Here is a 25,574-nt window from a genome sequence, read left to right as displayed (position 1 = left end):
TACATACGTTTATCGGGTATATAAGCACGTCTGATCCACTGGCGGAAGTAGTATCACGCATATCTTAGCATGAAAATCTAGATCTGAGAGTCGGAGCAATTGTCCATCGCCGGGCATTTCTCAATAGCGCTTACTTCAGGACTTGATTGGTTCAGCCCTAAGGACAAGGCCTGATACATTGCGACTCTTGAGTTGGGCAAATGACAGATCATTTCAACATCTGGATGAATACAGCAAGTGAAGGAAGTCGGAGAGAGAGTATCCCTTTAAGAATTGAACCTGAATATTTGTTCTTTATTCTTTTCGCCAAGTGGATTATGACTTACCAAGCTCCGGCTGACTGAAGACGTTGCCCGAATGGGAATAAAGAACAGTTCAAATGGAATAAATTACTCCTTGAAGGTACCGTGAAATCATATTAGAACTAAACACAAGTTGGATTGTCTTGACAGTCCGAAAACTCATCGCTCGGTGTGGAGCTATACAGACGGCGCCAAAAAGGCCATTAGTTGTCATCTTAGCCCCGCCGTTTAACTTACTTCAATGTATCTTGCCGAGTATATCGCCAAGAATTAATCCGAGACGCAATCAAGGTATTTCTACCATCTGGAATGCTTTAATACGTACGATTGTTCTTAAACGTATCTCAGCGCGCATTGGGGTCTTCCACCTGTAAAACCAATTGTCCTAACTAAGCAGGATGGCAGTCGGCGAAAGCAACGAGCCGTCAGCCCTGGCTATCCGCCGAGTCACACACGATAAGATCCTCATCTTTGGAGACTCCCTTACAGAACTCAGCAGCGATATTCACTCACTCTCTTTTGCTCTCACACCCGCTCTGCAACATTATTATTTCCGAAAACTCTCCGTGGTCGCGCGTGGATATGGAGGTTACAGCTCAATTCATCTGAAACACGTACTGCTGCCCACCTTGCGGGCAGAGACTGCAGCTGGAGAGACAATCAAACTGTTGGTGGTTGAAATTGGCACAAATGATGCATCAGAGCGCGACATACAAACCGTGCCGGTAGAAACATATCGCGAGAATCTCGAATGGATTGTGGAACAGGCACGGAAATCCGGCGTCGAGAGAGTCCTGCTGGTGGGACCGGGTCCTGTGGATGAAGATATGCTGGAGCCTCCCATCTACAACAGAGTGATGCACAACCTGAAATATTCGGAGGCGGCGAAGGATGTTGCGGCACGCTGTGGCGTACCGTTCATTGACATGTGGCATACAATGATGGAGCGGGTAGGATGGAAGAAAGGGCAGCCAGTGCCGGGCCAATCAGGCACGGGCGGAACAGTGCTGAAAGAATTATTGACAGATGGCGTTCATCTCACTGGCGAAGGCTACAGGATATGGTATGATGAACTGCTGGCGGTGATTAAGAGGGATTTCCCAGAATTACGATCAGAAGCACTACCGACGGTACTACCACACATCTTTGATGTAGATAGGGAGAATTTACCGGACACGCTATGGCAGGAAGTTCAAGTGAAGGAATAATAGAACTCATGATGGCCTGTATAGAGTCTTTTCCCCCCCAAACTTGTGATTAAGTTGCTCATTTGTTATTTGCTTTAAAGGCAAGTCTTTACTGCCAACGAATCTGGACATTTACTAAAAAGAAGAGCAAAACAGTATGGAGCAAAATTGGTTTCAAAAAAAAAAAAAACGCTTTATTCATAAACTATCAATCTGACTGTCTATATATTAAGAAGAAAAAGGAATTGATATATCGTTATGCAATTGGAAAAAAGAGAAAAAGGAAACCATTTTATCTATTACTTCTTTTTTTTTGGCCGATCACATCAATGTGACTGCACGCCCCCACAGCGTTTCATCCATCTCCGTTGATCGAACTATTTTCGTTCATTATAGCATGCATCATCCTCTTACGCCTCACGTCCCTGGGCAGCGCAGACCTGGGCGGCAAACTTGCAGATGGTCAAAGTAGGTCCAAGCAGCTGCTGGAAGGGCACGTCCATCTTGTACTCCTTGAAGATCCAGTTTCGCAGCTCAGCACCAATCATGGAGTCGATACCATAAGAGGCAATGGAACCGTTCTCAGGGTCGACATCTTCAGGGTTGAGCATGAGCATGCGAGCCAACTTGTCAACAAAGTGCTCGTTGACAGCAGTGATAGCCTCAGCGAGGGTCTCGGCGGCCTTGATGGTAGCGACAATGCTCTGGCCACCGGCACCAGCACCGGCGTCATCGGCAGAGGAGTTGATGTCGTGGACCATGTGGCTGAAGCGGGCGTCCTCGAGCCAGAAGCTATCAACAGCAGCGGCATCGTTGACGGCCTTCTGCAGCAGAGCAGGGTCAAGACCGACAACAACGTGGTCAGGAACAGTCTCCAGAGTGTTGGAGATCATGGCAGCCTCGAAGGACTGGAGGAGGTGCTCCTCATCAACACCGTACATACCCTTGCGCTTAAGGGCATCCTCAAGCTCAACGTTCTCAGCAACGACACCAACACCGAGAACCATAGGCAGGACAACGGAGGTGGCAGGAGCCTTAGACTGGGTGTGGCGGAAGCGGGCAAGGGAGTCGAGGTAGGCGTTGGCAGCAGCATAGTTGCCCTGGCCGGGAGTACCCAGAATACCTGAGACGGAAGAGGTCATGACGAAGAAGTCAAGAGGAGTCTCGGCCAGAACGGAGTGAAGGTTCTGGGCGCCGACAACCTTGGGGTTAGTAGACTGCTTCCAGGCCTCGTAGGTCATGGAGTGGAAGAGAGCATCCTGTTGATTAAGGTTAGTCATGTTTATACTATCTTTGAGAACTTTCAGATTGTTAACTTACTCTCAGAACCATGGCAGCATGGACAACACCCTTGATAGGGTTCTCGGCAGGGATGCCGTTGACAGCACGGACAACATCGTCGCGAGAAGTGGCGTCACCGCGGACAACCTGGACGATGGCTCCGGCAGCCTCAAGGTCGGCGACCAGCTTGGCAGCGGAGGGTTGGTCCGCACCAGATCGGGAGAGGAAAGTGAAGCGGCGAGCTCCAGATTCCATCATCCACGAGGTCAAGCTACGACCGAGACCACCCAAGCATCCGACAAGCAGGTAAGTAGAGTCAGCGTTGAACTGAAGCTTGGTGCGGGTAGGCAGAGTCTGGATGGGCGTCACAGAGGCCTGGTACTCGACAACAGACTTGACTGAGCCAAAGGCATCGGAGTAAGCAGCAACAGCCTTGTCAAGGTCAGCCAGCTCGATGGCCTTGGTGGCGCCAGGAGCGGCAGAAGGCTGCTTAGCAATCTCAACGATGGCAGGCAGGAGTCTAGCCAGAAGCTGGGGCTTAGAGCCCAGAGCCTCGATGATGTCGAAGGGAAGATAGCTGGCGCTCTTCTGGACGGGGATACCGTCAAGGACGCTGCGGCTGAGGTTGTCCTTGCGACCGCTGTCAACGAAGCGACCGAAAGAAGCAATGGTACGCCAGGCCTCGTGAGCATCGTTAGAGTCAACGCTGCCAGCGCTGAAGACAACATCGGCACCGTGGCCGTTGGTGAGCTTCTCAAGCTGCTCAGAGACCAGGCCGTTGGAAGGACGGAGGATGTTCTCGGTCTTGAGGCCGAACTGCTTCTCCAAGAAGGCAGCCTCGTCATCAGTCTTGGCCACAGCGTAGACGGTGGCGCCCTTGAGCTGGGCAACCTTGATGGCGGCAGCACCGGCGAAACCAGAGTTGCCGAGGACGAGAACGTTCTCGTCGTGTTGAACGGAGGCAAGAGTCTGGAGTCCATGCAGAGCAGCGGCATAAGCAGTCAGGCTGCTGACAATGCCAGTGAGATCATCACCGCTGGCAACCTTGTGAAGCAGCGTAGCCGGGACTTGCTGGTAGCTGTCAAAGCGGCCAATGCTGAATCCAACAACCTTGTCACCAACCTGGAAGCCAGAGGCGCCAGATCCAACTCGCTTGACAACACCGCCAATCTCGTGGCTGAAGGTGGTGGCATAGTCAACACCGTTGATGACGAGAACGCCCTCCTTGGTGAGACCGCTGCTCAGAACCTCAACCTCGACGTGGCCAGACTTGACCTCAGGTGCGGAGTCATCCTTCTGGAAGACGACCTTGTTGCGGAGAGCCTTGCCGTGAATGCGCTCACCAAAGGTGAACTTGACATCCTCAGCCTTGTTGGCTCCAGTGTAGACATTGTTCAGGCCCTTGGTGCGGACAAGTCGGCTGATGTAAGTCTTGCCGTTGGACAGGACAAACTCGCGCTCAGGGAGCTCCTCAGCCTTGGCCACTTGGAGCTGGGCAATCTTGGTGATGGCCTTGACAGTCTGCTCGGGCTTGACGTTGTCGAGATCGACGTCAAGGGTGCGGAAGTCAATGGAAGCCTGCTCGGAGGTAATGGCACGAGCAAGACCAGAGATCATGGCATACTCGGGCTTCTTACCCTCGAGAATAGCACCAGTGCTGACCCAGAGAAGGTTAGAGGTCTTAGCAATGATGTTCTGGATGGCGGCAAACTCCTGCTCCTTGAGAGTGAACAGAACAGGGCCCTCAAAGTCAGCCAGGACGACGACATGCTCAGGAACAGCAGAGGTCAGAGAAGCCTCGAGGCTGGAGAGAGTAACCTCCCAGCCAAGAGCCTCGAGGGCAGTTCTCACAGGAGAGACAATGGAGCTCTGGGTAGTGCGGTAGACCAGCTGCACAGAGTGCTTGTCGGTCTTGGTAGCCTCCTCAGCCTTCTTGGCGACAGAGACACCGGCGCCAATGGCAGTAGCTCCAGCCTTCAGGAGGCTGTCCAGGGACACGGCACCACCAGCGACGAGGATATCGAAAGACTCCTTCTTGAGGCCCTGGGCCTCGAGCTCCTGGGCAGGGTCAACAACGACAATCTTGGCGTTGTGGTAAGGAGCAACAATGGGCTTGGCAGCCTCAGCTTCCTCCTCAGAGACGGCGACGATGGTGTAAGAGGCCTGGGGGTTCTGGCTGAGGATGGCAGCGGCGTTCTTAGCACCCAGCTCAATAGACTTGTAGCTGGGGTACTTGAAGAGAGCAAGGTTGACCAGCTCAGGAGCGCTGAGGCCAGTCCTGTTCTCGACGGCATCGACGTCAAGTTCCCAAGACATCTCACCGTAAGGAGCCTCCTCAAGAGCACTCTCAGCCTTCTGAGGAACAGCAGCCTCGTAGGCAGTGGCGCGCATGTTGGTGAGCTCCATGATCAGCTCGCCGTCAGCAGCAACCATCTGGACGTTACTCTCCGAAGTACGGAGACCACGGCGGTGGACAGTAGCATAGGCGGAGGCCTTCTGCACCTTGAGCTGCTCCTCGGTGGGAGGCCAGATGGCGACCTCATCAACCTGGACGGGCACGACACCACAGTCCATGGCGTTGGTGCGACCAGCGTAGATGGCAGCGATGGCGAGCTGCAGAGTAGAGTCGATAACAGCAGGGTGCAGGATGTATCGGGACTCGCCCAGGGTCTCGTCAACAACCTGCTTGATGTTGGTTGAAGAGGCGGCCTGGTAGTTTCGGCCATCGAAGCGGATGTCATCCATGTCCTGGAAGGTCGGGCCGTAGTCGAAACCAACCTCGCGCAGAGCCTGGTTCCAAGCCTTGCCAGTAGCACGCTGAGGCAGGTGAGGAACAGAGCGAGGAGTCTTGCCGCGAGGGCGAGTGTTGATGCTGATGCTGCCGGACATGTGGTCCTTCTTGACACGCTCAGAGTCGACAGATGAGACGTTCCAGTCCCACCAGCCAGCACCGATGATGGATGGGCGCATGTTGAAGAGGACCTCAATACCATCATCATCATCGGGGGTCACGAGAGCAGTCTTGATAGACACGTCGCGGATAACATAGCTCTCAATGTTGACGGGGTTAGCACTCGTCTCGTTGATCTGGCGGATGGCTTCAATGGCCATGGCGAAGTAGCCGGCAGCAGGGAAGACAGACTCACCACCGAGGTGGTGGTGCTTGAGCCAAGGCAGATCGCGGATACGGAGCATGTTGCGCCAGGTGGGCTCAGCCAGTGAGTTACCAACGACCAGCTGTCCGAGGACATCGTGACGAGGGTACTTGGGCAGACGCTGCTCCTGAGAGCTACGGCTCTCGGCCCAGAAGGGTCGAGTGTAGTTCCACTGGTAGGGAGGGAGATCGACAATGGTTTGTCCCTTGAGGGCCTTGCCATTGCTACCACGCTGGTCAACGTAGGCGTTGGAGATCTTCTCCATGTTCACAGGGTAGCTGCGGAGGAAGAGCTCACCGGCAGTCTTGAGGAGCTGCTCGGCACAGTTCTTGCCACGCAAGAGAGTAGGAATGTACTCAATCTTGTCGTTCTTGACAGCAGCCTTGATCTGCTTGATGGGGCCGGCCATGGCGGAGTGAGGGCCAATCTCGATGAACAGGTCGACATCGGAGAATTCCTCAGCAGCCAGGATGGTGGTGACAGCCTGGTCGAACAGGACAGGGCTGCGAAGGTTGGCACTCCAGTAAGTCTCGTCAACGACATCCTCATCGCCGAGGATCTTGTTGTAAACAGATGAGACCATCTTGGCGTTGGTAGCCAGAGGAAGGCTGCCCTTGACCTTCTCCTTGGTGGCTCGGACCATCGCCTCATACTTCTCGGCGACAGGAGCCATGTGGTGGGAGTGGTAGGCCTTGCCGTTGGTCTTGACAGGACGGGCAAAGACACCGTCAGCGTCAAGCTTGGCCCGGACGAGCTCAAGAGCATCACCGTCACCAGACAGGGTAACAAGAGCAGGGGAGTTGTGACAAGCAACTACAACCTTGCCCTGGTACTCGGCCAGGTACTTCTCAACAGCCTCAGCGCCGAGGCCAACGGCCATCATGGCACCGCCAGTGTTGACATCACGAGCAACCTTACCACGGTAGTAGGCAGCAACAATGGCCTCATCGGCAGAGACCAAGCCAGCAGCGTAAGAAGCGGCAATCTCACCAGAAGAGTGACCAACGGTGACCTTGGGGGTGACACCCCAAGATCGGAGCAGCTGAACAGTGGCGATCTGGATAGCAGTGCAGAGGGGCTGAGAGAACTCGGCATCGCTGATGGGGGAGGTCTCGGCGTGCTCCAGGAGAACGTCCTCAATGGACCACTCGGGGCCATCAGGAAGCTCCTCAAGGACGAGGTCAAGAGCACGAATGGAGCGGAGGAATGAAGGGCAGTAAGCCATCAAGTCAGCACCCATGCGAGCCCACTGGGCACCCTGACCGGTGAAGACAAAGCCGACAGAGCGGATGTTCTTCTTGTCAGCAAAGGTGAAGTTCTCGCCAACATTCTCAAAGACCTTGGTCAGAGAGTTGTAGCTGGCGACAGCGAAACCCTTGCTAGCAAGGTTGCTGCGGCGGTTACCCAGAGTGTAAGAAAGATCAAGCAGGCTGTACTTGGAAGCAACCTTGCCGTGAGCGTCAATGTTGCGGCGAACAGTGGCCTTGTCGTGAGCAGAGAAAGGCAGCAAGAAAGGGCGGTTACGCTCAAGAGCACGGCGGCGACCGGTGGTCTTTGGCTGCTGAGCCCAGCTGTCCGTATAGGTGTAGGCAGGGGCGTTGCGAGTCAGAGAGTCGGTGCCCTCAACGATAACGTGAGCGTTGGTACCACCGTATCCGAAAGAGTTGATGGAAACACGACGGACGGGGAGGTGACGAGGGAAGGCAACGGCATCGGTAGGGACCTTGACCTTCCACTCATCCCACTTGATGGCAGGGCTGGGGTTGACAAGACCGCGGGTGGCGGGGATAACACCACGCTCGACAATCATGATGGCCTTGATGAGGGCAGACAGACCACTAGCAGCTTCAGAGTGGCCAATGTTTGTCTTAACTGCACCGATCCACAGAGGCTCCTCACCAGGCTTGCGATCCTGGTTCATGGCAATGGAAACGGCGTTGACCTCGAGAGGGTCACCGACGGCGGTACCAGTACCGTGGCACTCAAAGTAACCAGTCAGACGGGGATCGAGATCACCACCGCGCTTGTAGGCAGCGGCAATGACATGAGCCTGACCATCACGGTTGGGGTGGGTGATACCAGCAGCAGGGACCTTGCCGTTGGAGTTGGTAGCACTGGATCGAATAACACCACGGATTGGGTCACCGTCACGGATAGCATCCGAGAGACGCTTCAGGTAGACGGCACCGACAGCATCAGCACGGCCATAACCATCAGCAGAGGCATCGAAGGTGTGGCAAGTCGAAGTGGGGGACAAGACACCAAGCTTGGCAGTGTTCATGTGCTGGTCAACAGTGATGATCAGGTTAACACCACCGACGATGGCACCCTCACACTCCTTGTTTCGGAGGGCGTTGCAAGCGTTGTGGAGGGCGTAGACAGAAGATGAGCAAGCAGTGTTGCACATGATGCTAGGACCGTTGAGGTTGAAGACGTGGCTGATACGGTTGCTGATGATACCAGTGTCGACACCGGTGGCAGCCAAGGAGTGACGGAAAGAGTGCTCCTTGAAGGCCATCTGCTGCCAATCAGCAGTGAAGCTGGCGGCGAAGACGGCAGTTCGGGTGCCAGCAATCTTCTCGAGGGAGATACCACCGGACTCGAGAGCCTCGTAGACAACCTCGAGCAGCTTTCGCTGCTGAGGGTCCATCCACATGGCCTCGACGGGGGTGATACCGAACAAACCGGGATCGAAGTCCGCAAGATCATCCTTGAGGAAGTATCCACCAAGGACACCGAAGCTTCCAGGTCGGTCGTTGTTCTTGTGGATGTGGGCATCGATGTTGAATCGAGTCGAAGGGACCTTGGGCGTGTTACCAGTGCCCTTGCTCATCATGAGGTCCCAGAATTCGGAAGCAGACTTGACATCGCCGGGCAGACGGCAACCTGTAAGGGGAGTAAGCAACTCAATTCGTGAAAGTCGAAAGTGGAAATCAAGAGCAATACGTACCCATGCCAACAACAGCAATTGGCTCCAATTGTTCATCGAGAGGCTTCTCAGCGTAGTCGGGGAAAGAGGCGGCAGCATACTCGTCATCGCCAGCGGAAGAGGCAGCGCTGGATGGGGACGTATCAGAGTTGTGCAGACCGTCAAAAGACGACTGGGAAGAAGGGCTAGCGTTTCGAGTAACGGCAGGCATCTTGAAGTCTTGAATAATAGATGTATTTGGGGGATACAAAAGTTATTCAGGTGGGGTTGACTTGTCGAGTTGCGTTTTCAAAACGAAATCGAAGCTTTCGAAGAGAAGGTTTCAGGGCTTTGGAGCTTCTGGAGTTGTTTGCGAGGGTGCTCTGCACCAAGGCTGTGTGTAAGTTGATTGATCTTGTGGGGGGGATGGAGAGAATTCAGTTCACTTTGGAAGCGGCCATGACGAGACTATTATACCTATTGTCATTCATTGTTTGACTCCTACATGGCTATCACATATCTCACAAATCTGCGACATCTAAGGTACTACGGCGTATGCCGCTCCGGAGCGGTGCCCGTCTGCCTCTCAATCTGATAGACAGATACTGCGCTGCGCAAATCCGATAAGCCGTTGGCCAAGTGTAAGCACGGCGGCTGCGTTACAAGCTCCCGCCGTCCGAGATGACTCCATACGCCTCGCGGAGTGCGAATATACGGATCACCGAGTATGCTAGTATCAGTTCCGCCCAGCGGGTCAAGTGTTAGATGCAGGGTCTTATGCATGTACGGTAGGAAGCCGTCCAGTCTAGTGTTACAGTTTACAGTTACTGGCCTTGTCTGAAGGGGGCTGACGGCACTTCCTTACAAACCAGAGCCACGAGGGCCTTCGCCAATGTTCTACCCCTGCCACCCCACGATCCGCGGCCCTTGACTCCCAAGCCTCCAAAGCTGCGGCGATCCTCCTCCTCCGGTGTAAGACGCACTTGAATTGCGCGCCCTTGGATCCACAGATCAGATCGGGGCTGCCTCATCGGGGCTAGCATCCCATCAGCACAGCTTCTCTCGTGTCCGAGCAACGCTTCGACCCGCTCCGAGACCCTGGAGACCGGGAGGGAGTGCGCAGTTTGCGCGAATAAGCGCTCTCATCTTATCTATCCCAGATCGCAGGGGTACGGAGGCGATTATGTACCATTACGAAATGACAGGTACATGCATCCCGGCCACATGTTCGCGTTACTGTGCATGCATCGATTACCAGTAAGTTACACACCCATTTGTCACATATAATACTCTAAACCTAGTAAGCGGAGCAAGCGGTTCCGAATAGTGCTATCAAGGTACGGAATGGGAAATCGAGAACGATGTCGACAAAATAACCGCCACGCTTACATGTGAAGATTAGAATTACCCGGGAGTAACATTGATAATTGATGATCCAATGGAAGATCGGAATCAGATAACAAAGAAAAGATTGAAAATGGGAAATTGAAATTTTTACAGGTTGTTTATTATTTTCAAACTCTGTGCAGAAAGATTCGTGTTAAAGTAGAGTTAGACCGGGGTAATATTTGGTCGACTGATTTCTGTATAGTTTTCGCCACCATCTACAACTACCAGGCTATCAATACAGTAGATTTGCTCTCACGTAGATAGGATGATCCATGTTCTTACAAAGATGGAGAATCTTGGTTGTTTGTTACATAACAGCGGAAGTTTGTTCTCGAATAGATTTCACATAGATTGTATCGTACCATGGCTAAGGAAGCCAACGACAACTGTTGCCAATAGAGAGGTTTGATTGTTCGCCAACAACATCACAAACTACCAATGCTCTAGGAAGGTATCAGTCTGTTTCATGCATGCATGTTGCATTATCTGTACATATAAGGAATTCCTATTATGCCAAAATATACCTCTCAGCCACATCCTCCATTACTGTATCCACCGTGTTCAACGATACAGCCCCATGTCCCCTTGCTTACTTCGCTTACATGCAGCTCCTACGGGCTAGACTTCCGCCTCTCGGTCATTAACCATCCGAGCCCCAGCTACGGCAATTCCTGCTAGTGTTCAACAAAACAAATTCGCCTATTCATCTGCGTTTCCTCTGTTCGGCTGCCGCATCCAACTCCCCTTCCCTGTGGCACATCAGCCATGCCAGACCCGCTCCGGGCCCTGCAGCTGCGGTAATGGCAGTGAGTTTTACCATCGGCCAGCCCGCCCTGATCTTCTCTCCCAGAAAGGTAGAAGTTATAGCCTTCTGAGGACTGAGCATGTACAGCCCCATGCCGATCACACACAGGTAGATGAGGACATGGTCATATTGCATGAAGAGCATTGCACCTTCAGTCATGTAAGTCGGGCTGTCAGCTATGACAGCAGCATGATTAGGCCAGTAAACGCGATACCACGATAACTCGGGAGCAGTGTAAGCCCACACTGCAACTCCAATGTGGACCACAGCGCTGGTGAGGCCAACAATCCAGTAAGCGAGAGTCACTGGCTTGCGAATTCCCTTGTAGTTTTCTCCAGAAAACAGGACGCTGACAAGGTCTTGGAACAGGCCCAGGAAGAAAGGGCCAAAGAACCAGACTACCACGCCATCCTGGATATCAAACGGCTGGGCTCCCAGGGCTGAAGGAAGCAAGAGCGGGAGCGAAATGACGATACTCCAGAGTGCCGTAAGTGGTAGGGCCTGGGCCTGGTCGTTTGAGAGGAGCGAAGTCTTGCTGCCTAGTCTCTTGGACACGTACAGGTGGCAATACACGGGGAGCACGGAAGCCGCGCCACACCAGTTCCACAAGAACTGCCATACCGCCGGACTTATCAACAATTACAGATTAGTCTGGAGTCGTAAGTTGGGTTGTAGTGGAATAAACATACTATCTCAGTGGACCTGTTTTCCTGTTTCGTCGATCTTCAACCAATGTCATGATGTTGAAGACAACCAGTGCAAAGACGAGATCCACCAGCATCAGGAATGGACCAAGATCGCTCAAGTCTGCCACGTTGTTGACGGCGCCAAAAAAGACAACTAGCAGGCCGAGAACAAAGTCAACGGGCCAAATGCCTGTCCAGGAAGTCTTGACAGGGGTGCCAGTGGGAAACACTCCTTTCAGATTGGTCCAAAGCATTGTCATGAAAGAGCCGTTCTGCATCATGACAATCCATTGCGAGTAAAACCCAAGGCCAGTAAAGGCCCTGAAGACGTAGTAAGCGTCGACCAAGGCCATGACTAAAGTGATAATTTTTTGGTCCTTGCAAGTTGCGTTAGGGCACTGCAACAGCAGTAAGTCGATACGTACGGTACGAGTACGAGTGGGCAACTAGCGGTTCCGTTTCGATTTTTGGGCGACTCCGGTAAGGGTCTTGTTTCGTGTGAGAGGATGGCATCTTTGTTTATACTAGCATGCTGCGGAGAGCAAAACTACGAGAAGCGCGATCGTTTAGGCAAACGCACATCAACTGCGCTGTCAGGATGCCGAGCTGACATCAAAATTCCCTTAGCATTCGTGGTGTTTGACCTTGCAGCTTGGTGTAAGACCGTTGAGCTCCGAGTTCCTGGCGGGCCGGAGGCCCCCGCTGCGGTCCGAGGTCGCCCGTGCGGCATCGTCAGCCATAAGACCGGGATTTTCGCATTCGTTTGCTGAGCTCACAGATAAACTAAAATTCCAAGCAGCGAATCATACGACTTGACCATGATTTTCGTATGTTCCATCATAAGCAGTAGTCGACTCTTGGGCTTGATGACAGAGGGTCGATTGATATAAAGAGTAAACTAGCAGGCTCATCGTGCACTGAAGCTCATTAAGAGATGAATTCGACTGGCAATTAACCAACTTAGTATTTTTGCACGTGCTAGATCTATAAACGCCGCTTCCCCAGACGTTTATCGCCAGTCATGGACTCTACAGCGGAGAAAGTCGACGTTATCGTCGTTGGCGCTGGTAAGCACTAAACTCCTGGCACACCCCTGCCTACACATTCTGAGCACAAGCACACACTCTGTTTGCACCTCGAAACACAGCTGATACTGGCCAACTTGTGTGGCGTGTAGGCTGGAATGGTCTAATTTCTGCGAAAACCTACCTCGACTTCGCGCCGACGACCAATCTTGTTATTATCGATGAGCAAAGCTCATTCGGTGGTGTATGGGCAACCGATAAACTTTACCCGGGTCTCTACGCACAAATCAAACATGGATTGTTCGAATATTCCTTCTATCCCATGAAACATGAAGGCATCACCGACGATGGATATGTTTCTGGTGAAACGATTCACAACTACTTGACCGATTTCGCCCAAGACTATGATCTGACCCGCCGAACTCGTCTGCGAACTAGGGTCACTCGTGTCATTCGACTGTCGTCTGGCGGATGGCGTCTAGAGATTGAAGACAAAGCTCCTATTGAGTGCGAGAAGCTCATCTACGCCTCGGGAGCAACTTCACACCCTGTCATACCTGCTTGGCCGAGAAACAACTTTACCTCTACCGTAATCCACTCCTCCGAAATGGGTGTGCATCTGGAGGCGCTTGGAAAAATCAATACTGCCACTGTCATCGGAGGAGCAAAGTCAGCCTACGACACAGTCTTTTTCCTGCTGAATGCTGGCAAAAAGGTTAACTGGATTATCCGAGAAGATGGATCAGGACCCCTGGCCATTATGCCTCCGACTCTCCTCGGCCTTAGAAACACCATGGACGTGGTCACCACCAGATTCATGGCATTGATGGGCATGAGCATCATGAGCACTGATGGTGCTGGTCATCAGTTTTTCCAAAGGACTCTTCTGGGACGGGGATTTGTCTACATCTTCTGGCTAATCGTCAACTGGATTGCTGATCGACACGCCGGCTACTCCAAGTCCGAAAATGCCAGAAAACTCAGACCCGGTCCCGAAGGAAACGGAATCTTCTGGGCGAACGCAGGTCTCGGTGCAGCCAGTGTCCCTCTCTTCTGGAAGACTTTCCACCGCGGCGACTGCACCGTTCACAGGACAGATATCGCATCACTCGATAACGGCAACGTTGTCAATCTGAAAAACGGCGAGAGCTTCCAGACGGATTACATTGTTATGTGCACTGGGTTCGACAAGTCATTCCAGGTTTTCAGCGAAGAGCTGCAACAAGAGCTTGGATTCCTGCCCAACCCTGAAGAAGACGAAAAGTGGGCCAAGCTTGGTGAAGAGGCTGAGAAGACGGTTGATGAGCTTCTACCTTACCTTAAGAAGAGCCCCTTTGGCGAGAAGAAGTTTGAACGAGAGTTGACGGCAGGTGGACGAAAGCTTCTGCACGGTCCTAGTCGACACTATCGCCGCCTTATTGTTCCTAAGCTCGCTGCTCAAGGAGATCGCTCAGTCACCTTCCCTGGATTCATTCACTCCATTTTCACTCCCACAGTATCTGAGACACAAGCTCTTTGGGGCACCGCTTTCCTACTCGGCCTCCACGATGTCCCATCTCAGGAAGAAATGGAACAAGAAGTTGCTGAATGGAACACCTGGACCGGAAAGCGATATGTTGCTCAGGGCCGAAAACATGCCTACGCTATCTACGACTTCCTCCCAGTAAGCGGACCTTTGTCCCATTCTTAACCTTTTAACTTTATTCTGACTTGCATACAGTACATTGACACTCTACTCGGTGACCTTGGCGTCAAAACTTACCGCAAGAAGGGCTTTTTCTCAGGACTATTCGCACCTGCATATCCGAGCGAGTACAAGGGCATGCAGCAAGAATACCTCCAGTCATTGGGCCAAAGGGCAACTCCCGACTATACTGCTTCTGGTTCTATGACCCCTGTCTCCGCCGGGTCCGCGACACCCAGTGTTGGCCCTGACGGGCTTAGCATTGTGAAGCAAGAAAACGGCCACACCAACTCTGTTAAGCCCCTTGGATTTAACTGATTGTCAATGTGGTGTTGAGTGACTTTTCTTTTTCCTTTTTGTTTTACTTATGATGGCCGACATAACGATACATATATATATTTAGTTTGAAAAGATGGTGGTTCTAGTAGCAGCATTTTCCTATATCATTTATATCTAAGAGATCCCACAAGCAATTAAAATGAAGTTGACATATTTCTGGAGACGTCCTAAATCTTCTTGCTTTCGCGTTCAATTATAATTAATTCCTAGTTGCTACTAAAAGTCCCTCAAAGCTTTCACTAGAAAATAATAATAAAACAAGCTAAACACCTTAGTTGTAATGGAAACTCCAGAGCATCAAAAATGGAAACATTCAAAGTCAGGTGATATTGCAATGATTTAAAGAAGGATGAAGCAGCTGTGTTAAGAAAGGGGGGAATAGGTCAGTTCGATACAAGCTGTAAGACTTATCGGCAATGGCGTCTGCCCAACTCTGGGACTCAACTAAGTTAGAATGCTATCTTGATCGTATTTGGCTCATTGTTCATCAAACCAAAAAAGGAAGCTTGTCATTATAAACTCTGTTGTTATTAAGAAGTCTTGAATTTACAGAGTCCCTTTTAAGTAGAGATTTAAGCTACGAGTGTTTGACTAGGTTTAATAGAGTGTACTGCATATCTATGGCTGTCAGTAAAGTGTAACACTGAGTAATAAACACGCATAATTTTGCAAAAAACACAACATTATTATTGATCCTCTGTCTCACAACTACATTGATAATCTAAGTGCAAGGAAAATTGTTTCTAGTGTAGAAGGCAAAGGAAAAACAATGACCCATAATCCGTGCTACCCAGAGGTTTGGGTTACAAGGGGGCCTCTAAACCTCAGCGTATCCATACCACTCCTGTCTCATATCCCAATCCCAGGGCAAGCATATCATCCTCTCATTCTGCTCAGAGTCTCCCAACAATGATCAATAGACAAAGTCACAAGTTTAAGCGCGGCAAAGTCTGTTGTTGCCGTCCACAGTCCAGGCCTCACTGCCGACAGCAGTGTTAGCATAGAAAAGGGAGTTGGGGTCGTACTTCTTCTTGATTGAGAGAAGCTTGGGGTAGTTGGAGCCGTGGAAGGCCTCCTGCCAGTTGTGCTGCTTGTAGTTGGCCTCGTTGAGGTAGACACCACCGCCAGGGGTGACGGCATCAATCATGGGCTGCAGAACGTTGGCGGCGTAGTCCTGGCGAGCCTGCATGGCAGCGGGAGCAGCAGTAGGGTCCCAGTCACCAGGAGTCAAGCAGACAGACAGGCCAGTTCGCCAAGCGGGGTGAACAGCGTTGTCGGGATGAGCCTGGTAAGAGACGTTGAAAGCCTGGCAGGGGAAAGGAGCATAGCCCTCAGTCATGGTAGCATTGCGAAGGGCGTTCATGATGATGGGGTTCTGCTTGGGGTCAAGGAGGAGATCTCGGGGCATGATGCGGCTACCGGTGAAGGGAGCGTAGTCGGAAGTACCCTCGGGCAGTGGTCCCAGGTAGAAGGAGACGTGATCGTAGTAGCTGGCAGAGACGCGAGGAGCGTATTGGTACTCAATGCCGCGGTTGGTAAGATCATCGAGGAATGGCTTCATCAGAGCGTTGACACCGTCAAGATCCTTGCCGGGCATGGTGAAAGCCAGAGTAAGGAACTCGTGAGGAGTAAGGACGTAAGTGGCACCGTTACCAGTGTCGACGAGGTTGGGGAGAAGAGTGTGGAAAGCACCGATAGCCTCCCAGAAAACGTCGTTGCCAACCTTGCTGTCGTCGAAGACGAGAGAAGCGCCGCCAACAATACCGTCCTTGTGAACTCGGCTAGTCATGGACAAGACAACACCAAAGGTGCCGCCACCACCACCGCTAATAGCCCAGTAGAGATCAGAGTTCTGGGTAGGAGTAGCAATCAGGTGGCTACCATCAGCAGTGACGACCTCCCACTCGAGAACGTTATCAGCAGCAAGACCGAAAGCAGGCATAAGCATAGAGTGACCACCACCCTGGCTGTAACCACCAGAGATACCGACTGTAGGGCAAGATCCACCGACGATTTGGTTTCCGGAGTTGTAAGCAGCAAGGTAAGCCTCGAAACCCTCAACACCAGCGCCAAGCTTCAGAGCAGGGCCGTTGTAGTAGGAAGAGCTGTACTTGGGGATGTATTGGGTAGACTTGAGGTTGTGAGTCCAGAAGGTCAAACCACCCTTGCCAGTGCTCTTTCCAAGGTAGCTGAAGATTTCTTGGTTAGTTTCATTCTCGGAACTGTAGGGTTGCTGTTGATCTACTCACTCATGGCCAGTGTTCTTGATGTTCAAGCGAACATTGTGCTGCTTGGCAAAGGTGATACCAGCCTGGACATCGGCAGCTCCAGTGACGTTGATAATGTAGCTGGCGTAGTTACCCAGACTACAAGGCTTGGACCGAGGAGTGAAGGGGTCGCAAGTGTAGTTCTCGAAGTACATGTTCAAGAACTCAGCGGGCGAATCGATGCTGAAATTATGTCAGTCTATTTGAATCTTCTCAATATGTGCTGCTATGCTTCTAGTAACGTACTGGTACAACTTGGTCTCGTTCCATCCGGCTTGAATCTGTGCGCAGAATGTAGCGTTGTAGTTGTTGAACGGCGCATCGTGGCAAGCACTGGCCTGGGGAACAGCGGCGATCAAGCGTCCATTGATGGTCTTGTTGAGCGCATTCCACTGAGAAGTTGCAGGCCAGTCTGAATCTCCAGGAAGAACTCTGCAGTTGGCAGGAGCAGGAGTTGCAGGAATGTAGCTGGCGCTTCCCACGGCGGCCAAGCCCATGAGGAGGGCTGATTGCAAAGCCATTGTAGCCGAGTTTCTGATGCCTCTTGAGATGCCTCTTGAAAGTCACTGGAAGCTGTTGTTGAGAGTGATACTGAAAAGAAAAGTCCTTCAGAGACGCAGAATGCCCGGGCTCTTTATACTTCTTTCCCTTGACGACGCCATCACAAAACAGTCAGTCTCAAAGTCCTTGGCCACCGCTGATTCCAGCCCAACGGATCACGGCACAATCAATCAAAGCGAATGGCTTCTACCAGTACAACTCATCCAGGGAATTGTTTCTCCAAGGAACCGTCGTCCAGCATTGCCATGGCCATTGACAAGGGTTGCCTCAGCTGACGGCGCACTTGGGAAACCCGCGACTGGGGTGGGTCTTTGCACCGTCACAAAGCGCGGCCCGGTGTGGAGGCGGGTCATGGGGGTTCATGTAGGTACAGCTTCACCTCGAGATTGGATCAGCGCTGAGCCACGCATCAGCGTCGCATTTCCAGGTATCTGGGCGACATAATACCATGCGTTATACCATGCGTTATGGCTCTGGACAATGGGTGTCTAGCGCGGCTCGAGCTGTGCCGGTGGATGCAACTGTTCTTTGGGAACGGCATTGGTACTTTGCGGCAGACTTATCCGAGTGACACCGAGATCTTGAGAGCTTCACGCCGGGATACCCCAATGAACCACACGAACAGAATTTGATTTCTAGCTGACTGTCGGCCAGCGGCGCCGAGGATCCGGTAGTCATCCAAGTTTTTGAACATCCATAGGCTATTCAATCTTACTCTTCGGAACGCCGTCTTGCGAGAACATGTCATCAATGGTACGATGTAAGAGAAAACGAGATCTAAATATGGTATTTTGCGCGGATATTCCAAACAGCGTAGGATTTTGAATAACTATTCCAAATGAAGTACCATGGTTTCTTTTTGAGTCTAGTCCATACATTTCGGAGTTCAATGGGGTCCACCGCAATTCGAGGCTCTTGCAGTAGTCCACATGTATGCAAGATGATTCATGCCCGGGTACCCTGGATCTGCTCTTTACATGTTGGCAACACTGGTAGCAGGGCATGGTTCCAAGTCGCAGGGCCACTTTCCGGGTCGTGATTCAGGACGTTCAGAGCCTCATTATCGGGTTTATGATCAAAAATGAGGTATCACCGTTGTAGACGACTGATCGTAGTTGGATAACACCCGATGAGTTAACTATAGCAGCATATAAATAAACAATGGCGTACATTTCGCCACGTGTATAACTTATATACTGGTCGTAAATTGAATTTTAGTAGCCTTGATCCATCATGAAGCCATCATGAAAAATGACCCGGCATTGTAAATGAAGTTTCAACATCCTTGAATGGGATTTGACCCTCTCTACCCCAAACTGGGAGTGATGGCTATTACTCCTTGGCCCTAGCAAGGCATGTTGCTTGACCTGGTACTACAGTAGATCAGCCGGGACAAATCATTTTCCCAGTCAGATGGTCGTACAAGTCTGATGAAACTTACCATGGGTACATGATCTGCGAAAGATGTACATCACATGAGTATTCGTTGGCTAATCTCAGCCGGCATTGCCGTAAATCCAGGTACCCGTGTGGTGCCTGTTAGATTAGCAGATTACTGGGTCTCATTACTCCGTAGTATCGGTAATCTTAATCACTTATCGCTCTGATCTCCGCATGGAAGGTAACAAGACACAGCTAGTGAAGGCGGTAGGCAATGACTGGGGCCAGATATCTTTCCTTATGGTATGTAGGACTTATTACAAGCTATCGATATGAGAAAAGTGAGAATACTCCAGGGTATCTCTCAAGAAAGAATCACATACATACGCTGGAATTCCCGGCAAGAAGCTCTTCCCCATCACGGAAGAAGCAGACGCAAATATTAGCGTTTGGTATATCATCACGTCAAGTGGATTATAGAGAAAGTGCAGTGTAAGAGATGTCTCCATAGAAATACCAATAGAGAAGACTTTCTCTTAGTTGAGTCGTAAGATTTTGGGCTCTCATGTCACATAAAGGGGCTACCAACTTCTACCATCACCCCCTTTCCCCCACAACACATCTTACATGTAACGCGGCTACACCGACAAATGCAACAAAGAATTATTACTGATTCTAAACATTTTGACAAGAAATGCCTCACACAGGACTAACATAGTGACTGCGTAGAGTAAAGCCTCTTATCTCCATGATCCGTTGGCTTTGGAGCGTGTGGCAGATGTGAGCACCACAGGAACACTGCTGAGAATAAAAGTGACGGGAACTCGGGAAGAATATATACATATTTCATAATCACTCGTTATCTAGAGCAATATGTATTAACAATGTTTTACTTTCTTATTGGACGATAAAGTGCCAACAGTGCTTGTGGGCGGAGAAGAGCCGCAGATGGTATTGGCAGTTTCAATCTTGACGGCGCTAACAGAACGCTGTTTTACGTCACATCTACTTCGGACGAGTTGTCTTTGTTTGGTAATTCTACCGATCCCCTTAAATCCACAACTTTCAGTCAAGCTCGTTAAGAAAAGGGGGAATGGTATCACGAATGAGGGTGACATCCGGCATGAACAACAAAGATATAAGGACAAAGATGTAGACAAAGAATTGCCAGAAGTCCAAGTACAAGCTTCTAAAACATATTCAATTTCATAGATTGATGTTACTTTTGAGCAGATATTGACTCCTTGGGAGCATGGAGCGACTCTATGTTTGCCTGATTCTTTGAGCTCCAGCCCGAGTTGTCCAACATCTACGACTTATCCTTTCAATGATTACAGCTATCATGGGCTATTTATGACCGCCACTCTGCTTCTTCGACTTTATTTTCTTACAAGATAATCAACAAACTAAGTTCCCATTATTTTACGTGTTTTCTGACTGCCCCTGGGTTTCTCTCTGAAAGAGTGTGCCAATGCCGCGACCAGGCTAGGAGCGACCGAAACCAAGCTCTCTTCGGCTGCCTACGCATCTCACGCTTGTCTACCTACGATTCCATCTTCTAATCTCTGCCGTCGCAAAAAGAAATTGAGTCTCGGAATTAAGCTATTCTCAAGTTTTATCAAAATCGGGCGAATTCGGCACTTGGCAGGCATTGCGGAGAACCGTTGCCCGAGGTGTGGGTCCCGGGGCGGCATGGCGGAGAGCAGACTCCGAGCATCGTTGCCTGACGCTCATCTGGGAACAGAAGGGCGTTGATTGGCCAGGCTGTCAGTAACCCCTGCATTAAAGTAGACGTTAGATTCATCTAGTAGGCCGGCGTGGGGGGCTCCATCTCGCAGGTCCCGATGCCACGCCACAACCATCTTTAAACTCCCCAAACACCGCCCACGGGGTGTACAGATAGCAGATACAAGCGCGGGCCGAGAGCTGGCTCGGGGCATCTGTGACAGGGTTGGCGGACACTTGTCGATGCCGCTCCCATCCCTGTCTCGCAGATCCAGCGGCGCCGCATAGGCCTGCATGTGTGGTGTCTGGTGAACTGGCGTCCCGATAGTTGCACGTTTCCCGGCGTGCGGATATGCGTGTATAAGACTGAGCCTCTCTCTATATGCTTTAAGATGTATAAATACCCATGCTTGTTGTGGCAAGGTCATTGGAATCAGAGCCAGCACATCAGGAACAGGCAACACAGTAGCAATAACACACCCTCGGCATTCACGAAAACAGTTCAATTTTGAGCATTGCAAATTTCTAGTTTAGTCCATTTCAATATCTCATCTACAATGGCTTCTGAAGACTTCGTGGCTCCTCTCGAGAGCTTCCCCACCCTGCAGCCAGCCTTTGTCATCAAGGTTCGTCTTTGGAAATCTTCCCACATCTGGTTGTCTATATGTGTAGAATAAGTCAACATGGCTAAAACTAACACACTACGTAGGTTAGCATTGCCGGTCAGTTCCCTTGTGGAGACATCTACACTGGTTCTTCCCTCGTTGGTGTTGTAAGTACATGTCTTGAATTCCCAGCTCCAAGTTCGCCGAATCAACACCCACTCACAAAAGTACTCTGATAGCCTCTTGGCCAGGGCACCTTGAAGTCTGTCGCGGGCTTCGAACCCAAGCTGGACATGACTCTCAGCCATGGCCACGACTGGTTCCGTATTGATGCAGACAAGACCCACGCCCGCCTTAGTGTTTCTTGCATCATTTCAGACAAGGAGAACCGGTCCATCCGCCTCGAGGCCAATGGCGTCTCCCAACTGACCCCGGCCATTCTTGGGCTGATCACCGGCTCCCCCGATGCAAAGACTCCTCCTTTTGGAGATGGAAGTGAGTATTCGTGCTTCTAGCCCCCCTCTAGCGCCGGCATGGCCGTTTTGGCTAATCTCTCGTGTGTGTCCTAGTTGAGCAAATGACAATCACATCAGGCCATGAGGCCTACAAGCCCCTGGAGGGCATGATGTTTGCTTGCAGCCAGCGCTTTGCCATTAGCGAGACCGGTGAACCCCTTGCTGAGATTCGTGTTTCTCGTATCCTCTGCGGTACCGGTGATGTGTAAATTTCAAAGAGGAGTCTCACGAGTGGATGATATGCGGGGGCTTCTACTATGATAAAGTAATGAGAGATGAATAAACCTGGTAGATTGACTACTAGCAATTGCACCCTTGCTTTTCTCAACAGACAGTACGTCAACGTGATAGAGTGATAGAAAGATCAATTGTGGTACATTATGTAGTTCACTAGAAAATCAAAGCTGTTGGTCCATCATGGGGTGAACTTCCATTGAAACTCCAAGTTAAACCTTATATTCTTGTATTGCAGCACTCAAAACAGACAAACTTATATCCACCCCCTTTTCTCTACGCTAAGACTGATGGTACTATCGGGAGACTTGTCACTGTGGCGTAGAAGGTTTCATAGAAGGACTGATCGGCATTCTAAAGCTAGCTTGATACTGAATAGGTACATATAATGCTACCTGCATAAATGCAGACAATGTGGTAGCCTGATCCTTGCCGCACATCGCCAAGTATGATCGACACCCACACACACACACAAACACAAGATGCAGCCGCTGCGGCTATCTAACAGAAGTAAGCAAAGAAAAAGGAACGAAGTGACGCTAATTAATCAGATACACCGCCCAAACAAAGAACAACAAAAAGTACAGGGACCAGGTGTGCGTGTACTGGTATAGATATTACCACCGATGATACTCCCCCAGCCGGACGTTACATCATGACTCCAAATGCCTAGCCCCAGGCAGATGGAAGAAAAAAGTATTGAGTGAAAAAAGAACACAAGTTCTATTGAAACCATGTGCACATATAGGAAATATCATAGTTCGTCGTCAACTGTTCGTTTCTTCCGTGTAGACCGCGCTGCCTCGGCAACTCGAGCCTCGGCCTTTTCCAGCAAACCCGGAGCAATATGTTCAGGGTCGATAAGGTCCTTCATCGCATTGGAAAGAATGCGTAGAGAGTTGATGTAGGGAGTGGCATCATCCTCTCCATTGTAAAGCATGCGGAAGCACACTTGAATAGAAGTTGTAATTGGCCAAACAAGAAATCGGTCCAAATGGCGGAACGTTTCAAGCTTGTTGCCCGTCAGCCGCATGCCCAGCTGGACGGCCTGAACAATGTCGGTAACGGCGCAAACGCATTGAGCCACTGCATCTGTTGCGAGGTTCACTGGCAATTGATCCTTCTCAACCTTGATAAGCACCGTCTCGTGCAAATTGATCTTGAGGGCGTTCAAGTTCATTCGCAGTGCGATGGAAGTCGGGTTCTCGCCACTGTTGCCGTTCATGTGCTGCGCCAGCAGGGTTGTACGGCAATGGTTGAGGGACTTGTCAATCGCATAGTGCGTCTCCCAGAATGCATGGGAGGCTTCTGAGTATGCGGATTGGATGTGGCTGTAATAGCGCTGGTAGAGGCAGATCATGATGGCGTTGGCAGCAAATGAGGAAATGGGAGCCGTTTCCGTCAGGTCGAATACCTGTTGTAGTCCAGGCATCCTCTCGTTCGAGTAATCAGGGTAGTCGCTCAGACTAGGAAGCTGGACATTGACCTTTGAATTTTGTTAGCCGGAATCAAAGCAGAAATTTGCATCCAATAGGTGTACTTACATCTCCATCAAAGGCTGGGCCGCCGCTCACCCGTAGGCTCGCAAATGAGTCGAAGATGAAGAGGCTCCAAAAAACTCGCCGCCTCTCCTCCTGATCCGCTGAGCTAATCGGATGGATGAGTTGCTTACGCAGGCCCCATTGTGTACCCATGCTCGAATCCGTTTCCACAGTGTCCAACCCCATCATTTTGGAAAGCCGAATCGCGCGGCCGAGTGTCAGCCAGGCCCGGGCAAAGTTTGGCTGCTTCAGCTCGTAGAGAGTTAAGATTACGTAGGCTTGCATTATGTTGATGTTGCTTAATGAGTCGCCACTGTCTTGCCGCTCGCAAATGTCCATGAGATTGCGAGCCTGTTCATAGTAGTGATCTACGTAGTAATGCAGCTCAGGTACAGAGAATGCGGTCAAGGTGCCAATGGCATACGACAGTGCCTGCACTTCGACCGACGGCGACGGCTGCGACATCTCATGCTGGAAACGTGTTCTGTTAATAATGGGGATGATAGGGTGAAAAACTTCAAAGTATCGGTCGTAACTATTCATGTCAGCTTCGCGTCGCCGGTCTGGAGAATCATTTTCAACATACAGTCCCTGCAGAATTGTGGCCGACACTGTGGGCACAGACTGGCTCGTAGATGATGACGAGATGTCAAAGAACATGGGCTCGAACTCGAAGGGGGGGTTCTCTGGCATCGCCTGGCTCATCATGATGTCCGCTGACAAGGACGTGGCAAACGCATCAAACGGCGAGAACTCGGGTGCCTCTGTAGGGGCAGTAGACGTTGTGCTCGTTTGGTTGCACCTGATTCAAACGGCCATGTTAATCTCTCTGTTCAAGCCCCTGCGGGGATTCTTTATGCTGTGACTTACCACTCTGATACGTTTTGCTGCACCATGCCCTTATCGTGCATCACCTCCATCTTTTGCAGGTCATAAGTTGAGCCTGGTCCGGAGGCCAAGTGTGGCGGGGTCATCTCTCTCGTGGGACTGGAGTTTGGCGATGAGTTTACAATTTGCGGCGTGATATCAACATCTCCCCATGGCATCGCGTAGGAGGGTTGTCGATTCCGCTGCTGCATCAGGCGTGTCGTAGCGAGCTGCGCCTCTGCTTGTTCTGCGATTCGTGTCAGCCACGAGTCACAAAGCATGGCCGTGGGGGCGGCCAGAACTTACTGAGTCTATTGTTGAGGGTGACGAGAAACCTCGACAAGTCCATCTTGGACGGCGTCGGTTTTGATCGGCTGGAGTAGCGGCATGTTACTCCCACCTTTGCGCATCTGCTACACGGCGGATCTTGTCTGTCGCATCTGACCTTGCGGGCTCGACAGGCATCACATGCGAGCCTTCGCAGAGATGAAGAGGACGATGTGGTATTTTGCGTCGTCGACGTTGCTGGCGTTGTCAACGCCCCCTCCTCCATAGTTGTGTGGTTGTGCTCATCACCAAGAGCGCCCATGGGAGCAATTGGCTCTGCAACGATTGCCTCGTTTACCATGGATCCCATATTTGCTGTGTTTTGAAACCTGTGTCTTTAATCTCTCTTGTTCAGCTTGTGGCGTTGGTCTGTCGATAGCAAGTCCGCATTGTATTAATACTCTCACTTCCCGATGATTGGCGCCTGGCCTGGCAGGCTGAGTCAAACCTGGTTACAAGGATTGGTCACTCACGCTTACACCACTAACCTCCGTACGGAAATCATGGCGAATAGCCGGCAAGGTACCGGAAAAGGTACAGTTCCGTGGGATGATACCGCAGTCTCAGCGCGTATTATCTTAGAGGAGCGTGCGAGTAGCAACTAGGTATCTACCTGGGCTGTATTGATGGGGGGGTCCCGTTGTCATACGCATACGCAGACATCTATATCCACTCACAAGCCCTACTACCCTACCTTGCCATGGATTCCCGTCCGGCATATTAGCTAGACTAGGTACCAGCATCCTGTGTCTCTTCGCTGAATTGTCAGCTTGCTCGTTTTCCTCTTATTG

The 25,574-nt window shown here is 51.1% G+C and overlaps 7 protein-coding genes across 7 annotated transcripts; 3 read left to right on the top strand and 4 right to left on the bottom strand.

Moving 5' to 3' along the window:
* Window positions 1-648: 648 nt before the first annotated feature.
* On the top strand, window positions 649-1,526 carry M431DRAFT_509409 (hypothetical protein). The gene has a single exon (XM_024919285.1). The coding sequence runs from the start codon at window positions 701-703 to the stop codon at window positions 1,508-1,510; it is 810 nt and encodes a 269-aa protein (XP_024772701.1). The 5' UTR covers window positions 649-700; the 3' UTR covers window positions 1,511-1,526.
* A 152-nt stretch (window positions 1,527-1,678) lies between these two features.
* On the bottom strand, window positions 1,679-9,243 carry M431DRAFT_509408 (hypothetical protein). Its single transcript, XM_024919284.1, has 3 exons — window positions 8,876-9,243; window positions 2,810-8,811; window positions 1,679-2,748 (listed from the first exon to the last, which is right to left on the bottom strand). Exons 1-3 carry the CDS (start codon window positions 9,063-9,065, stop codon window positions 1,900-1,902), a joined length of 7,041 nt encoding a protein of 2,346 aa, XP_024772700.1. The 5' UTR covers window positions 9,066-9,243; the 3' UTR covers window positions 1,679-1,899.
* A 1,379-nt stretch (window positions 9,244-10,622) lies between these two features.
* Window positions 10,623-12,183, bottom strand: M431DRAFT_17731 (hypothetical protein). Its single transcript, XM_024913086.1, has 2 exons — window positions 11,717-12,183; window positions 10,623-11,655 (listed from the first exon to the last, which is right to left on the bottom strand). Exons 1-2 carry the CDS (start codon window positions 12,064-12,066, stop codon window positions 10,926-10,928), a joined length of 1,080 nt encoding a protein of 359 aa, XP_024772699.1. The 5' UTR covers window positions 12,067-12,183; the 3' UTR covers window positions 10,623-10,925.
* A 340-nt stretch (window positions 12,184-12,523) lies between these two features.
* M431DRAFT_118482 (hypothetical protein) lies at window positions 12,524-14,949 on the top strand. The gene is made up of 3 exons (XM_024912037.1): window positions 12,524-12,780; window positions 12,891-14,401; window positions 14,459-14,949. Exons 1-3 carry the CDS (start codon window positions 12,735-12,737, stop codon window positions 14,738-14,740), a joined length of 1,839 nt encoding a protein of 612 aa, XP_024772698.1. The 5' UTR covers window positions 12,524-12,734; the 3' UTR covers window positions 14,741-14,949.
* A 488-nt stretch (window positions 14,950-15,437) lies between these two features.
* M431DRAFT_145790 (hypothetical protein) lies at window positions 15,438-17,750 on the bottom strand. The gene is made up of 3 exons (XM_024912710.1): window positions 17,275-17,750; window positions 17,011-17,211; window positions 15,438-16,950 (listed from the first exon to the last, which is right to left on the bottom strand). Exons 1-3 carry the CDS (start codon window positions 17,547-17,549, stop codon window positions 15,696-15,698), a joined length of 1,731 nt encoding a protein of 576 aa, XP_024772697.1. The 5' UTR covers window positions 17,550-17,750; the 3' UTR covers window positions 15,438-15,695.
* Window positions 17,751-21,111: 3,361 nt separating this feature from the next.
* On the top strand, window positions 21,112-22,228 carry M431DRAFT_118476 (hypothetical protein). Its single transcript, XM_024912036.1, has 4 exons — window positions 21,112-21,320; window positions 21,404-21,466; window positions 21,539-21,794; window positions 21,869-22,228. Exons 1-4 carry the CDS (start codon window positions 21,252-21,254, stop codon window positions 22,021-22,023), a joined length of 543 nt encoding a protein of 180 aa, XP_024772696.1. The 5' UTR covers window positions 21,112-21,251; the 3' UTR covers window positions 22,024-22,228.
* A 574-nt stretch (window positions 22,229-22,802) lies between these two features.
* M431DRAFT_88544 (hypothetical protein) lies at window positions 22,803-25,009 on the bottom strand (the record flags this gene model as incomplete). Its single annotated transcript, XM_024923917.1, has 5 exons — window positions 22,803-23,534; window positions 23,593-24,124; window positions 24,176-24,376; window positions 24,463-24,703; window positions 24,763-25,009. 5 exons carry the CDS (start codon window positions 25,007-25,009, stop codon window positions 22,803-22,805), a joined length of 1,953 nt encoding a protein of 650 aa, XP_024772695.1.
* Between the last annotated feature and the right edge of the window lie 565 nt (window positions 25,010-25,574).

The sequence above is a fragment of the Trichoderma harzianum genome, assembly GCF_003025095.1.
Source record: "Trichoderma harzianum CBS 226.95 unplaced genomic scaffold M431scaffold_8, whole genome shotgun sequence".
Lineage (NCBI taxonomy): Eukaryota > Fungi > Ascomycota > Sordariomycetes > Hypocreales > Hypocreaceae > Trichoderma > Trichoderma harzianum.
Note: the sequence above shows the minus strand (reverse complement) of the source record. Positions and strands in the feature narration are given on the sequence as shown.